We start from the raw sequence: 14,614 nt of genomic DNA, 5'->3' as shown, positions 1-14,614 counted from the left end.
CTTCACACGCTTATCAGTTTTAATTTAGTTTCTTATCTCTGATAAGACTGTAAAAGTCAGCCATATCTTAATGGATGAGTGTGAAAAGAGGCTACTGTAGTTTTCATGAAGACAAAGCTATCCACATAAATCACATTGGTACTAAAAATACTGTATTTGAGGAGCTTCATAATACTGATCACATCACCATGCAGATTCATATTTTAGCCATCTGCAACTAATTACAATCACCATGGTGTAGGCACCATTTGGCAACCATAAAGACACCAAAAGAAGCATTGCCAAATTGTAAAAATATTAAAACGCAATTTAATAGGTACGTTTGATACACGGACTCAGTTTACCCTCAATTTGCCACCTAAACCCACTATCCTCTGGAAACTTTAATTTAATTCCATCTTATCTAGCAAACGTAATTCCAGCTAGTGCAAGCATCTCTAGGGAGTGACAAAACACATTTTATTTTGAGTGAAATATTTGTGTCTGTGCCACTCAGAAGGCTAGATTATAGGATCTTAACAGTGCTTTCTGGCCTTAAAATCTGCAGATGGAAACCACACTGGATTTCAGCATAAACACGCTCCTGAAAGCAGGAAATGCTACTTCTGGTCTTTTGATAACACAACAATGGGTACTTTAGGAACACTTTAGAGAAGCACTTAATTGCCTCGATCTGTTTCCTATTGGGGTAGCATCCACTTCACAATTGGCATCCTTACCTTAAATGGAAAATGTAGGCATCTACTCCTGAAGCAGCCAGCTCTATACTGAAAGGCTGCTGCCACTGACCCAGGCATTCAGACTTTACAGGTTGGCACCCAGCTCCAGGCAGTTTTGCTGCAGGTGGAGATTTGGGGAAAGCTTTTGTATAAGGACCCAAGGTCCTTCCGGCTCTCCAAGGGCATTAATAACGGGGGCGGTGCATTACACGGGTTAATAAAGTCCTCCCCGTCTAGTTACCCCCTTCACTCTAGAGGCGGATGCTGGAGCCTGGAAGACACTTTGGCAAGAGACTAAGCGCCTGAATCGCTGCAGCTGCTGCCCACGTGCCCGAGGGAAGGAGGTGCTCTCCGGCTCCAGCAAGACACCGATGCGGCGCTGGCGGAAGCCCCAGGCCCGGGGGGGCTCTGCGTGGCACTCACCCTTGGTCACTTTCTTGGCCTCCTTGTAGCGTGCCCACAGGTAACGCTTCATGTCAGGGGCGGGCGCAGGCGGCGGTGGCTGCTGCTGGGGGGCCACGGTGCAATGGGGATGTGCTAGGAAGACGCTGCAGCAACAGCAGCGCCCCGCACCCTCTGCCTGCCCCTGTCCCCTTGCAGCGCGCCCAGCCCGCCGCCCGGCGCCCAGCAAGGAACGCGCTGCTGCCGCCGCTGCCATGCCCCGTGCCGCAAGCCTCCTCGGCTCCCCACAGCCGCCGCGGCCGGCTGAAGTCACTTCCTCGAGCCCCGCCCTTCCCGCGCTGACTTTCCAGGGGGCGGGATCAGAGGGCGGAGCTCGGAGCTGGCAGCTGTCCGGGCTACCCACGCCGGGCGATGCCCGTGTCCCGCCGCCAGCGACTGGGGGAAGTGGGGCGGGCCAAGGGCGTGGGAAGCCTCCCGAAGTGGGCCCGTGGTGCAGCCCGGGATATGGGTTTGCCCCTCCCTCACTGGTTTGGGTTTTGCTGTCTGAGCCCTGAAGGCAGAGCTGGGGAACCTGCCCCCTGGCGTCCAGGGCACTGACCAATGGGGGGGGGAGGGAGATCAGTGAGAGGCACTACACAAGTGAGAAAAATGCCTTGCTGAAAAAGAGAAAGGCATTCCTCTCGCATGGGGGGGGGGGGGGTAGTAGATTGTGCGTGCTCCAGCCACACCAAGGGGCCAGCCTTCAGACAGGAATCAGGCAAGACTCGGGGCTTATCTGTCCCCCAGGCCTGAGGTTCCCTACCCGTCTTAAGGAGAGGTGAGTCATGCACTCGCCAGCAAACCTGGTCTCCACCGGCTAGACTCTAAAGACAAGCAAGGGCTTCCCACAACCACCTGAGCAAAGAGGGCTTTACCTAACTAGAAGGAAGGGCTGTGTATCAGGTGGTCCCCCAATGCTGTGCACAGGTGGTGGGAGATGTTCTCCAGCAGTGTTTTTCAGCTGAGGGCGGGTGTCACCAAGCAACCCTTTGTTAAGTTAGGGGTGGGCAAAAGGGCCTCCATGGGTTGTATCCTGGCTCCCACACAGGTTGATCAAGCCTGCTGAGATCCTGCCACTCCCCTCCCCAGGCCAACCAGGGCTGGGAGGGGAGGAGAGAGATGGGGAGTATGTGACGTCTCCTCTCACTGCCACAGGGGCAGGTGCTCAGAGGGAACCACCAGCTCTTCAGACGAGCTGGTGGTTCTGCAGCAGGGGGCAAGGGCAAAGACTTCAGGTGCTCCCCCACCATCAGATCAGTCAGGGTCTGTGAGCAGGGAAGCACAGAAGTGTCTTGGCACCACCCCTTCCAGGGCTACTTCAGAACTTTTTGAAGTGCCCCCTCTCCCCGGGTCAAAAATTGCCTACCCCTCTGTTAAGCTGAAGCCCAGACCTTGAAGTAGGGTGTTGTAATTTTTTCTAGTAAGTGCAACCTGAAACTAGGTTACCATGCAGTCTTCCAGCTTACAACACTAGGCTCCCTCTTGTACGGTGATGCTGTGACAAGCTCCAAGCCTCTCTAGGTCCTATGCGAGATGTTCAGGGGCAGACACACACCAACTGAGTTACACAAATGCTTCTCCTAGTCAACCAACCATAGAGCCACTCTAGCATAGTACTGGGCATGAGGCAGGGGCCTAACCTGCCAGCCGTACCCTCTCTCCACTCTGTCCCAGCTCCCCCTAAGAGTGTCCCCCCCCCCCCGTGGTCTGTTAAAGCTTGGGGCTATGCTGCCAGCTCTCCTGGGACTCTCCAGCTCTCTTCTCCCCCCCCCCCCCATTTTGAACACTGTTGTAGGCTTGACCTTCACAATATCCTCTGAGGAGAGAGAAAAAAAGTACTACAGGCTGCTTGTGCATTGTGTGAAGAAAAGCTTCCTTTTGTTTTAAACCTGCTACCTATTAATTTCCACTGACACCTCTAGTTTGTGTGTTATGAGAAAGGTAAGTAGTGCAAGTGGCTGGCTTTGTTTAAAAGGATCTCTTGAATATCTTTCAAGCGAGATTGGTCCCTAATAGCTAGCCCTGCAGTAGCCATTAAATGAAGAGTCTTTATACCATGATCTTGGAAGGTAAGATCTAAGTCAAGTGGAAGTGAATTTGAAAATTTCAATGCAAGTGCCAGGAGAGTGGATGCACAGTGCTAACAAGACCATGCTGGGGCAAGAAGTACAATCTGACTGATTGTGTCCTTTTCAATAATGCTTTTGAATAAGTAAGTTTGGAAGGAAAGCACAGTGGAATCTGTTAGTAAGACTACATCTAACAAAGAATAGGGGCTGTGACTTCAGGGGGAAAAAATACTGAGGCTTTGGCTAGGTCTACAGTTGCAGCTTCTTGTGTGAGTAATATGCAAATGAGGCTAAGTATAGAATATTGCCATGCCTCATTTGCATACCTAATGAGCCACCATTTTTCCAGAAGAGGCTCTTGCATAAGGAGCATCTACACTGCCCCTTCTTGCGCAAGAAAAACCCTCTTGCGCAATGCCGTTCTTCCTGAAAAGTAACAGGTGTAACGGCGTTGCGCAAAAAGGCTTTTCCTTGCACAAGAAGGGGCAGTGTAGATGCTCCTTGTGCAAGAGCCTCTTCTGGAAAAATGGTGGCTCATTAGGTATGCAAATGAGGCCTGGCAATATTCCACGCTTAGCCTCATTTGTGTATTACTCACACAAGAAGCTGCAAGTGTAGACATAGCCTTTCTGTTGAAAAGGTCTGCTTGAGGAGATCTCACCCCTTCAAAGATATCTACATCAGGATGACGAGACCCCTGGTGGTAGTTCATGAATGACCTTAAGCATTCTTCCAGATTGTTTTGGACCCTGATAATTAAGAAGCTTCTAGCTCTAGTGAATTGGCAATGGAAATCTCCCAAAGCAGAGTTGTCTGGTGACAGAATAAAGCAGGGCTCCTCCCTGCTTGTGGAGGTAGAATATTGCTGCTGTGTTGCCTGTGAGGACTAATGGGCTATTTCCCTTGATGTACAGCAGAAAATTCTGCTCTGTCATGGGAAAAATTCTTGCAAGAGTACTTCAGCTTGATGCCCACCATTGTAGAAGAACTCCTTCCAGAGAGCCAGTGTGGCTTCAGAGCTAAAAGGAGTACCATCGATATGGTATTCGTTCTTAGACAGCTACAAGAGAATGTAGGGAACAGAACAAGGGATTGTACGTGACTTGTCGACCTTAAAGTGTTAGACACTGAGCAGAAAAAGTCTGTGGCTAATCATGGAGCGACTAGGGTGTCCCCCAAAGTTCCTCAACATGATCATCCAGCTACATGAAGACCAGCGTGGCCAAGTCAGACATGGCACTGACCTCTGAGCCCTTCTCAATACGCAATGGTGTAAAGCAAGGCTGCGTCCTTGCGCCAGCTCTTCACGATCTTCTTCAGTATGATGCTTCAAAGAGAGTAGAACTTGATGATGAAGATGGTGTCTATATCCAATACCGTACTTATGGCAGTCTGTTCAACCTGAGGTGACTAAAGGCCCATACTAAGTGCAGCAACTCAGAATTACTCTTTGCTGATGATGCTGCCCTTGTTTCTCACACGGTGACAGCACTGCAGTGCATAACATCTTGCTTTGCAGAGGCTGCCAAACTCTTTGGACTAGAAGTCAGCTTGAAGAAAACAGAAGTTCTCCATCAGCCCGCACTTCGGGAAGATTACCGCCCTTCCTGCATCACCATTGGCGAGTCAGAGCTGAAGACAGTTCATCAGTTCAGCTATTTGGGGTGTATCATCTCCTCGGATGCCAAGGTCGATAAAGAGAATGATAACAGACTGGCAAAGACAAACTGTTCATTTGGTAGGCTGTATAAGAGAGTCTGGAACAAGCAGCATTTAAAGAAAGGCACAAAGATTAGTGTGTACAGCACCGTTGTACTGAGTACCCTCTTGTACTGTTTCGAGTCGTGAGTCACCTATCAGCATCACCTGCATCTCCTTGAGCGCTTCCATCAATGCTGCCTCCGCACCATCCTTAACATCCACTGGAATGACTTCATCACCAACATTGAAGTCCTCGAACAGGTGGAGGTTACCAGCATCGAGGCCATCCTATTGAAGACACAGCTGCGTTGGGCAGGGCACATCTCCAGGATGGAGGATCATCGCCTGCCCAAGATTGTGCTGTATGGCGAACTTGCCACTGGCCACCGCAGCAGAGGCGCACCGAAGAGGAGGTACAAGGACTCTGAAGAAATCCCTTGGCGTCTGTCGTATTGACCACCGCCATTGGTCTGCTTTAGCCTCAGAACGAGAGGCCTGGAGACGCACCATTCACCAGGCTCTCCTCCTTTGAGAATACACGTAGGGCAGCACTAAACTCAGAACAGAATTTCCCTTGCTGCCACTGCGGCCGAATCTGTCTGTCCTGCATTGGATTGTCAGTCACCAGCGAGCTTGCATCAGACATGGACAAACCCCTTCCTAAATCTCCCACACCTAATTCGAATGGACATGAGCAACCACTCAAAGAAGAAATCTTCATATACTAACCTGACAGTTTTCCACTAACTGATGCAGATGTGGAGAAGACTTGGCTTTATTACACTATAGGCCTGAGAGAACCCAATAGGGCCCCATTCAGCCAAAGGCTGAAGTGTCCATCACTAACCTGAGTGTTGGTTACAGGCAGGGAAAGGGAACACCCACTGTCCACCAATCTATGGAAGTGAGGATATGAGAGGGCACCCTCCCCACGGAGTCTAGATTTTGACAACTTTGGTGATTAGACGGGGTAGCCAGCCTTATAGAATTGAGGCACTCTGGTATACTGAAGCACATGACCTAGGAGCCTGAAACAGTTTTCTGCTATTGTGACTAGATGAGCTTTGACCTAAAATTGGTCATGCCCTCTGAAACCTTGAGTCAAAGGAAAATTCTGGCTGGAGGAGTCTACTATGGCCCCTGTAAACTCTGTTCTCTGGAGACAGGAGAGACTGCCTTACCATACCACTTTGGAGAGTCTGAAACCCTAGCCCTGCTGCCCAGAGCCCAAACCCAAACCCTGCCTCCTGGGGCTGAATTATGTAACTTAATTTCATGAGGTTCTCTGTGGCATGCAACCCCCACCCTGCTTGCCACTCCCTAATGCGGGCCCTGCACTTGCAACCTTCCTAAGTCCATCCCAGGATCCCCAGGCTGGAAAAACCCACTGTTCTAGACAGTTTGACATAGGCCCTGAAAGATCTCCACACCTAGGGTTACACATGCCACTGGTCCTCCCAGAATTGGCTGTTGGCACTTGAGTGCCCTCTGCTGGTTTATTACAGATGATTCCGGTCAGAGATGTTTAAACCAGGAGTTCTCAAACTTTGATACCACAACCCCCTTGAAGTTGCTTGTGACCCTCCCTGAGGGGGTGGGAGGGGCCAGGACCCAGTTTGAGAAACATGGGTTTAAGCTAAGCCTGTCTTAAGTTTCAGTGGAATAGTTCTAGATTTTTTTTTTACCTGTTATTTGTAACAAAAGAAGCATGCACAGAAAAGGATTTTATGCAGCAATGTATTGGAAGACAGCATAAGTCTCCTGAGGATGGTTTGAATAAATTTGCTACAGTTACACCTTTACTTAAATGCAGTTTCGCATCCCTGCATAGCTAGCTATCTTCCAAAGAACTCATCTCTATTGCTCCCAGTCTTCTGATATCGGTTTCATTTAATTGTGGAATCATAGGACTGGAAAGGATCTAGAAGCCATCTAGTCCAATCCCCTGCACTCAGGGCAGGAGTGAATATTATCTAGATCAGTAGTTCTCAAACTTTTGGGCGCCAGAGCCCTTTACATGTGTAAAAATGTATGTGGAGCCCCAGCAGTCCACTGATTGTATGTGTTGTACCTATCGATGCTTCCAGTTTGTCAACCTTGCAGAGCCCCTGGAGAGGTCTCGGAGCCCTTGTGCTCTGTGGAGCCCCGTTTGAGAAACTGATCCAGACCATCCCTGCAAGGTGTTTATTCCAGTGGTTAACCATACTGACAAATTACCTTGGAAGGCTGTGGAATCTCACTCAGTGGAGACTTAAGAGCAGGTTAGATAGTTAGGAAGTGTTTCCTAATGTCCAACAAACCTCCCTTGCTGCAATTTAAGTCCATTGCTTCTTGTCCGATCAGAGGGTAAGGAACACAATTGTCTCCCTTCTCCTTGTAACAATCTTTATTTGAAAGTAGTTCTCAGTCTTTGCTTTTCCTGACTAAACAGCCCCAGTTTGTTTTTCAATGCACCTGCTATAACTTCAAATACTTGAATAATTTTTGTATTCATGTGAATTGTGCACCCTTAGTGCCTAAACTCAAATTTAATCAGTTACATAATGTTCTTTCCAAGATTTAACCAGTTAACCAAAATTTTATATCCCTGGTTCTCAATGGCTTGACAGCCTAGTGTCTAGAGCCTTGGTATGGGGCTATAAAGAAACCTGAACCCTCCTACTAGGACCAATCCCCTTTCAGGATTGCAAGGTCCAGGACAACTCTGCTCCTACCACAAAGCCCTGACCCTGCTCTGCCCCACCCTACCTCTTCCTGCTCTTGCACCTCCCCTAAGCACAGCCCAAGAGACTACTAGAGGCACCTGGAGATGGCAGCAAGGGTTGTTCTGCCTCCTCTTCCCCCAACCCCACCCCATTCCTAGACTCCGGGATATGGAAGTTACCATCTTAGATACCTAATAAGATGGTTACTGCCATTTGCTGAGCACCCTGGGCTACCATCAATTTCTGTGATTGCTTAGCCAGTTCAGGACCTCAGAAACTACTCATGTAAGTAAAGCAACTCATTTACAGGTCAGCCCCTAACTAGTTACAGGAATTCGTAATAGAGGAGCCTTTACATGAGTACTGAGATTGAGCTAATGCACACAATTCAACTCCCACTAAGAAACTGCAGGTGAAATGCAATGACAGGAAAACTGAATGTGTAATAGCACTTGCATACAGCACAATATTCCAAATATAAAGCAAATTTAAGCACAGTGGGGTGCCTCAGGCAAGCTGCTTGCCCGCCCCTACACTCCACTCAAAAGCAGCTGCAGTGCCCTGCTTCCCCAGGGGACAGGCTTTGTATGCTGCCCCTGTACAATTCCATTGGCCAGTTTTCAGCCAGTGGGAGTGGTCTGTTTGAAGACCAGGCAGTGCACAGTGCACTCCTCTTCTCTTCCCTCCTGCTTATAGCCAGGGCTCGCCAAGCAGCGGCGAGCCCTGCTCACCAGCCGCACAGTTCTGCAAGCTGCACATGTGCAGATTACAAGCTAGCACAGTGCAATCTACTCACCAGAGGCAAGTAGATTACATGATTTGTCGAGCCCTGCTTATAGCGACACAGACCCATGGCCTCTGCAGTGGATGCAGGAGCATGGAAAGCAGGGAGCCAGCTTGAGAAACTTGCTGAGCTGCTGTCTGGGAATCACCTAGGTAAGTCTCCTGGCAAGAGCCTGCCTCTGGCACCCCAGCCCCTTCCTCCCCACATTCCTCTGCTTCCCAGTGCTGCCTCTCTACCCCATATAACCCACACCCCTCCCCTCCCTCCTGAGCCCAAAATCCCTCCCAAATCCTGCACCACAGTCCTGTAACTCAGGTCACAACTCCCTCCCAGATTCCACACCCCAGTCCCTTAATCCAAGATCCCTTCTGTATCTCCATTCATATCATGGAAGATTGTGCCCCTTGACCAGTTTCCAAATTCTTGGCATGTCTTCCCCTCTCCCCCTTCAAATTATTGTCCACCCCTGTGTTAATTATAAGGCTAAGATTTTGTTTAACAGTTATTCTAGTAAAGGTAAAGACAGATTGTGGTCAATAAAAAAAATAAACCCACAGATGCCTGCTACCTGTCCCTGACTTACCAAGAAAAAGTGACAAAAAAAGGGAGCTTGAGCCTGAGCCCTGTTCTGAGAGGGGCTGGAGATTTCCACCTCTGCAACTGACAGCTCTGGGCTTCCCCACCACCAGCTGCTGTGAGCTCCAGGCCCTCCTCCTTCTCCCCCCCCCCCCCCCCTTTGCCTACAGCAGCTGAGAGCTCCAGTCTAGGGGAACCTCTTTGAAACTGAATCCAGATGTAGATTTCCTGAGTCATCCAGTAAGGGTACATCTAGACTACATGTCGTAGTCTAGATATAGTAAAGTTACCAGACATAGTAAAATGAAGTGGTGATTTAAATAATTGCCGCTTCATTTAAATGTACATGGCTGCTGCGCTGAGCCGACAAACAGCTGATCAGCTGTTTGTCAGCTCAGCGCGGCAGCCATGTAAATTTAAATGAAGCGGTAATTATTTAAATCACCACTTCATTTTACTATGTGGTAGCCTAATCTACATGCCTCTGGCGCCAGAGGCATGTAGTCTAGACGTACCCTATGTCTCCTCTCAAATAAGGCTTCAGTACTGAAATCTGTACAATTTTTCTTAATCTTATATTGTCCAGTATCTGTAGAAATTGTGGTGATGACTCAGGATGGCACTAAAGAAGGTGTTTACCTTGAAGAATGTTTAGAGTCAAACGATACTTTCCTGAAACAGGGCCTGAGAGTTTCTCTGCAAATGTAAGGTTACTTTGGGATCTTTCTTCCAGCTGACTTACACCAGTATACCGAAATAGTATTGAAGGCTGTATATACTGGCGCAATCTTGTGCCAAAGTGGCTGCTCTTGCGCAAAAACTTGCTGCCTGTCTACACTGGTCGTGTGTTTTTGCACACGTAAACTGATGTTCTAATGTATAAAATCAGGGCTTCTTGTGCCAGTACTATGATGCTCTAGCTCAGGAAGAAGCCCTCTTGTGCAAGAGCTCTTCCAGAAGAAGCCAGTGTAGACAGGCAACATGAATTTCTTGTGCAAGAAAGCCCTATGGTTAAAATGGCCATCAGAGCTTTCTTGCTCAAGAGAGCGTTTACACTGGCACAGATGCTCTTGCACAAAAGCACTGCCAGTGTAGATGCTCTCTTCTGGAAGAGTTTTTGCACAAGAAGCTGCCAGTGTATATGTAACCTGATTGTCCTGGAAGATATATTAAAAACAATCTATTTAAAATATATATATATATATATATATACACACACACACACAGTTTCTTCATTATACAGAAAATTTATAGAAGTCTGATATAAGCTCTTTGGGGAAAGATAAGCTACAAGAAAAATAAAGTTATTAAAACATTGCAAACAATCATTTGATTAAAATTGGCTTAAATCTAACAGTTTTACATTTGGATACCAGCATTTAAGAATCACTGCACTTATTTGAAGAGAAATCTTAAAAGAAGTTTGCTCTTTGTATTTTTAATCTCTCTTCCTACTTGATTCTGCCACTTGTGGAACTCACATGGTATTTCACACACACAACCTTGAACCTAGTCAGCTTCTGCTGGTTCTAGTCAGCTTCACACCTTCTAAATAGGAGTGAGTGAACCACTTTGCTGAATGTGGAAGAGCAGGAATATATACATATTCCAAAATCTGCATTCAGCTCTAAGCAGGACAAGGGAGTGAAAAATAAAAACAGTCTCTGCTCTTTGGGACAAAACACTCCAGAAGAAGCCCTTCTATTAATCCTAAAATTATGCTAATGGAATTGTAAAGGGCTCTCCCTTCTTGTGAGCATCCCTTGGTGGCTAAGAAGAGTCTTGTAGTGTCTCTTGACTGGCTGTCTGAAGAGGAAGTGTCCTGTGTGACCTAGGACTAGGCTTCTTACTGCTGTTGTGGCTGCTGGGGGAGATTCAGACCCACCCACCCACTCCTCTGGGTTCCAGCCCAGGGACCCTATAAGTAGCAGTTACCTGCCCCAGGAAGCTGCTCTGTCTAGCCCTTTCTCTTGCGCCTTGTGGTCAAGTCCTCCCTGTCCAGGGTTCTGCAAGGCTTGCAGTTGGCTTACCAGCTAGTCTTCAGCTGTGGGACCTGGTTCTGACCAGGTCTGAAGCCCAGCTCTCACTCAGAGCTGTCCAGAGTGCTGCTGGTCTCCCATTCAACCCTTAAGTCTGCCTTGGTTAAACTCCACGAAGGAACTGCCAAGGCCTGGCCCAGCAGCTTTTTATACCGGCTTGCTGCACCCTGATTGGCTGAAGCAGAGGCTGCCACTCTGTTCTGCTTGGAGGACCTCTCTTCTGCTCCTGTTGCTGGGCAGGGTGCGGAAAGGCCTCCAGCAGAGGCTATCAGGGTCTTGTCCACCCCATCACAGGAAGTGGGGGGGCTTAACCAATGTCAACTGTGACTTGAGTGCTTATAGCCTTAGGGGGCTGTACCTGACTGACAAATTGTACAGAGTCATAACTAAGATGGTTCCAGAATATGAACACATGAGTTAGCAATACCTTTCTTTTTTTAAAGCCAACTTCTGTTGGTGAAAGACAAGCTTTTGAGCTCAATGATGCTCAAAAGCATCTCTTACCAGCAGAAGCTGACTAGGTTTAAGGTTGTGTGTGTGAAATACCATGTGAGTTCCACTTTTTTAAAAAACTCTCCCTACTAGTTTTGACTATCATACCCAATTTTCAGTGGATTTGAAAATCTATTTAATATTTAAATACATTGTACTTTTGGGAAATACAGCACTAGACATTTAAGAAAACACCTCAAATGTTCAGTTTTAGCTAGATACTGTAGTGGAATCATTCATGACACATTGCATAACCTACTAGTGAAATATAAATTTGTAAATATTACCTGATTTAGACAATGTACAGATCAGGCTGTAATTATGTGGCTTTCTAACTTGTAAAGATGTAGTCAAGAGTTGCAGGTTGTCATTTTTCTTCTTTATTGCATCTAATATTCAATTGCTTGTCTCCTGAGGAAACTAAAGCAAAAGTATTTATTTCAGGTTTGTACATTTGTTGGAAATGCAAAGCCAAATTCTGAAAAATACAAGCTTTCAACATCTCACTGAAGATTAGACAATGAAGATACAATTTGTAAAGGTTTTATGTCAGTCCTTGAATTTTGCTAGCTTACAGCAGTTTAGAATCTGGCTGTTCAGCTGTCATTTTTAGTGACCTGTCTAAATAAAAGTAGCAATTAAAAGTTGTGTCAGTTACCACAAAACTGTGTCTATGATTTTTTTGGCCACTTTTTTTTGTTAAAGAGTAGGAGAGACTCAAGGATCTGATATTATTGTAGTGCACCTGTCAATAAGTTCAGAGTTGACTAGAAGCCACAGCCACACACATAACAATTCACATTGTTTTCCTTATTATCAGTACCCTGTGGAATGAAAAAAAAATAATAAAGCTTCTGAATGAAGCTTCTTTCTGCTAAGAAACATTAATTTTGTTCTGAATTCAGGCAGAAGTGATGACTATCAACTGTTATTCCAGACCACACATCTGGTCTTTATTAAGTCACATCACCCTTCTGCTTCAGTTTCTCTGAGAAATGGGGATTTTTAAACTACATCACAGAAGTATTTTGAGACTTAATTTAACTAATCTTTGCACAGCTCTTTAAACATGCCATTCACTACATTAGTGCTAAATATTAAGTAATATAATCAGCTAATGAAAAACCAGATTTATTCTTTAAATTTATTCCTTACAAAATATGACAAGAAATTGCACATTCAAAAACGAAAGGTTCACTCCCATGAGGTGCTGTTCATGTTCTGGGAGGCACAAAGCATGCTCAGAGTTAGCCAAACACTATGTGGCTCTGTGGAGGCTCTCAACCCATTCAGCATTCAGGATCAGGCCCTCAGTTTAAACCGAACTGATCCAACTATAAAACCAAAACTTTGGACCAGCTTGTGGGAGTCAGCTGACCAGTCACGTTTGATCAGGGATGTTTTGTTGCTCTGTATATTTTTTGAGCAGCAAAGCTAGCATGGAGTTTTGAGATTGAAAAATCTAATATCTGTGGATCTTTGAAGTTACCTTCTTTCTGCAATTAATATTGCTCCAAAATTCTTAAACCAGAAGGTAACTAGAGCCTTCTTGGAAGTACTATTAAATTCCTGGGTCTTCCAGGTATTATATCAGAACACTAATTATACAACTGATGTTGTACAACATTGGTGTACTGAAGAGTTGCTTTGAGATAGTGGTTCCAGAATTCAGCAAGCACAGGACATTAGCATTCACTGGTTCAAAGTAGTAATGTAAAGGGCTAACTGGTTACAGGGGCTGCTCCCTGCCCACAGTACGTTGGGCTTGGCCTGGCCTGGCCTGACTGGAGCAGCCAATTGTGTGGTGGGTGTAGCCAGGCTGAAAGAGCCCCCCTACTGCATTCTACCATGGGCAAGAGCTACTCCTGCCTGGCCAGGCCCACCATGCCACAGGTAGGATGCCACGTCAGCCCTGCCAGGCTGACGTGGCCCCCCCTTCAACATGGGATCATTGTTAACCAGTTAAACATTCAGATGAACCAGTTAACTGGTATTTTACATCCCTAGTTCCAAAAGCAGATAAAATACATTCATAATTTTGCCCTACCAATAGCCTAGCAATACATGGCAGATTTGAAAGCACTTGAATAGAACAGAATCCTTTTGACCCATCTCTAATATCATTTATTATCCTTGACACCTACAGATACAGAAATAGGTCAACAAATATTATAGCAGGAGAAGGGGTAGAAAGATTAGATCATTTCAAAGAGGTAGCCATGTTAGTCTGTTTCAGCAAAAATAACAAGCAGTCCGGTAGTATTTTAAAGACCAAGAAAGGTATTAGGATGTGTCACAGGGCAGTTTGCCTGCCCTCCAAGGGAGAGGGCAGCTGGCCTCAATGACCCCTCTAATAGCATCCATCCCGTGTGCATCCATACCATCCCCAGGCTTTTCTGACTGTTGGGGCTGTCAGGCAAGTCTATAACCCAGCCTCTCTCTCACAGGACTATGTGGCATAGCAGCTAGAGTCAATAACAATGCCCTCCTCCCTCAAGGCAGTGCGGCCTAGCAGCCAGAATCTGTTAGAACAGATGCATATCTCCTCATGGGGTTTATGAGAAAGAGGTAAGGAAACCCAGACTCACCCACTCCACCAGGTCCCAGCCCAGGGCCCTGTCAGTAGTGGAATGGATCACCACTAGCTCAGCAGGAGATCCCACTGCAACACACCAAGCTTCAGGGGATCAATACCCCCACTGTAGGCTATTTCCTACCAATCTCTTCTGGGTAATCCTTTCCTTCTTTCCCCTCCAGACTGGGGCCTAATTTGCAGTTCCCGCTGAGTTGCCTCTGTGGCTTGGTCCACTGGTGGTTCCTCTTCGAGCATTCCAACAGCACTTTTTTCTAGCAGCAGTCAACCCAGACTAAGCAGCTCCAAAGGCCTTTATAGCTGGCCTCTAGCTGGCGCATGCCCAGCAGGGCTGTAGGGTGGGGTCTCTTCAGCCAGGTGAACCAGATTAACCCTCCCAGTCCCAGTATGGGGTTGATACACCCCATTATAATGTATTAGTAATTATTTTTAATGGTTTTTAATGTTTTCTGAACAGTGGTTTTTATTTGTCATACTTACTATTCTTGGTACATT

The 14,614-nt window shown here is 46.7% G+C and overlaps 1 protein-coding gene across 5 annotated transcripts in view; it reads right to left on the bottom strand.

Moving 5' to 3' along the window:
- The window catches only part of NT5DC3 (5'-nucleotidase domain containing 3), a 47,962-nt gene extending 33,575 nt beyond the window's left edge, over positions 1-14,387 (bottom strand). Inside the window, exons 1-3 of one of the 5 annotated variants that reach the window (XM_075938894.1) lie at positions 14,115-14,387; positions 11,814-11,946; positions 11,026-11,392 (exon numbers count right to left, since the gene is read on the bottom strand). Coding sequence is in view for 1 of the 5 variants with exons in the window: in XM_025178938.2 (XP_025034723.2) it covers positions 1,143-1,377 (235 nt within the window). In the remaining 4 variants the exon portion in view is untranslated. Of the gene's footprint in view, positions 1-719; positions 1,115-1,142; positions 1,541-11,025; positions 11,393-11,813; positions 11,947-14,114 lie in introns of those variants that run through there. The other 4 variants (XM_075938904.1, XM_075938899.1, XM_025178938.2 and 1 more) reach the window with 4 other exon arrangements.
- Between the last annotated feature and the right edge of the window lie 227 nt (positions 14,388-14,614).

This window comes from Pelodiscus sinensis, chromosome 1 (assembly GCF_049634645.1).
Source record: "Pelodiscus sinensis isolate JC-2024 chromosome 1, ASM4963464v1, whole genome shotgun sequence".
In the NCBI taxonomy this organism is placed as follows: Eukaryota; Metazoa; Chordata; order Testudines; family Trionychidae; genus Pelodiscus; species Pelodiscus sinensis.
The sequence above is the reverse complement of the archived record's forward strand: the minus strand, read 5'-3'. Positions and strand labels throughout refer to the sequence as shown.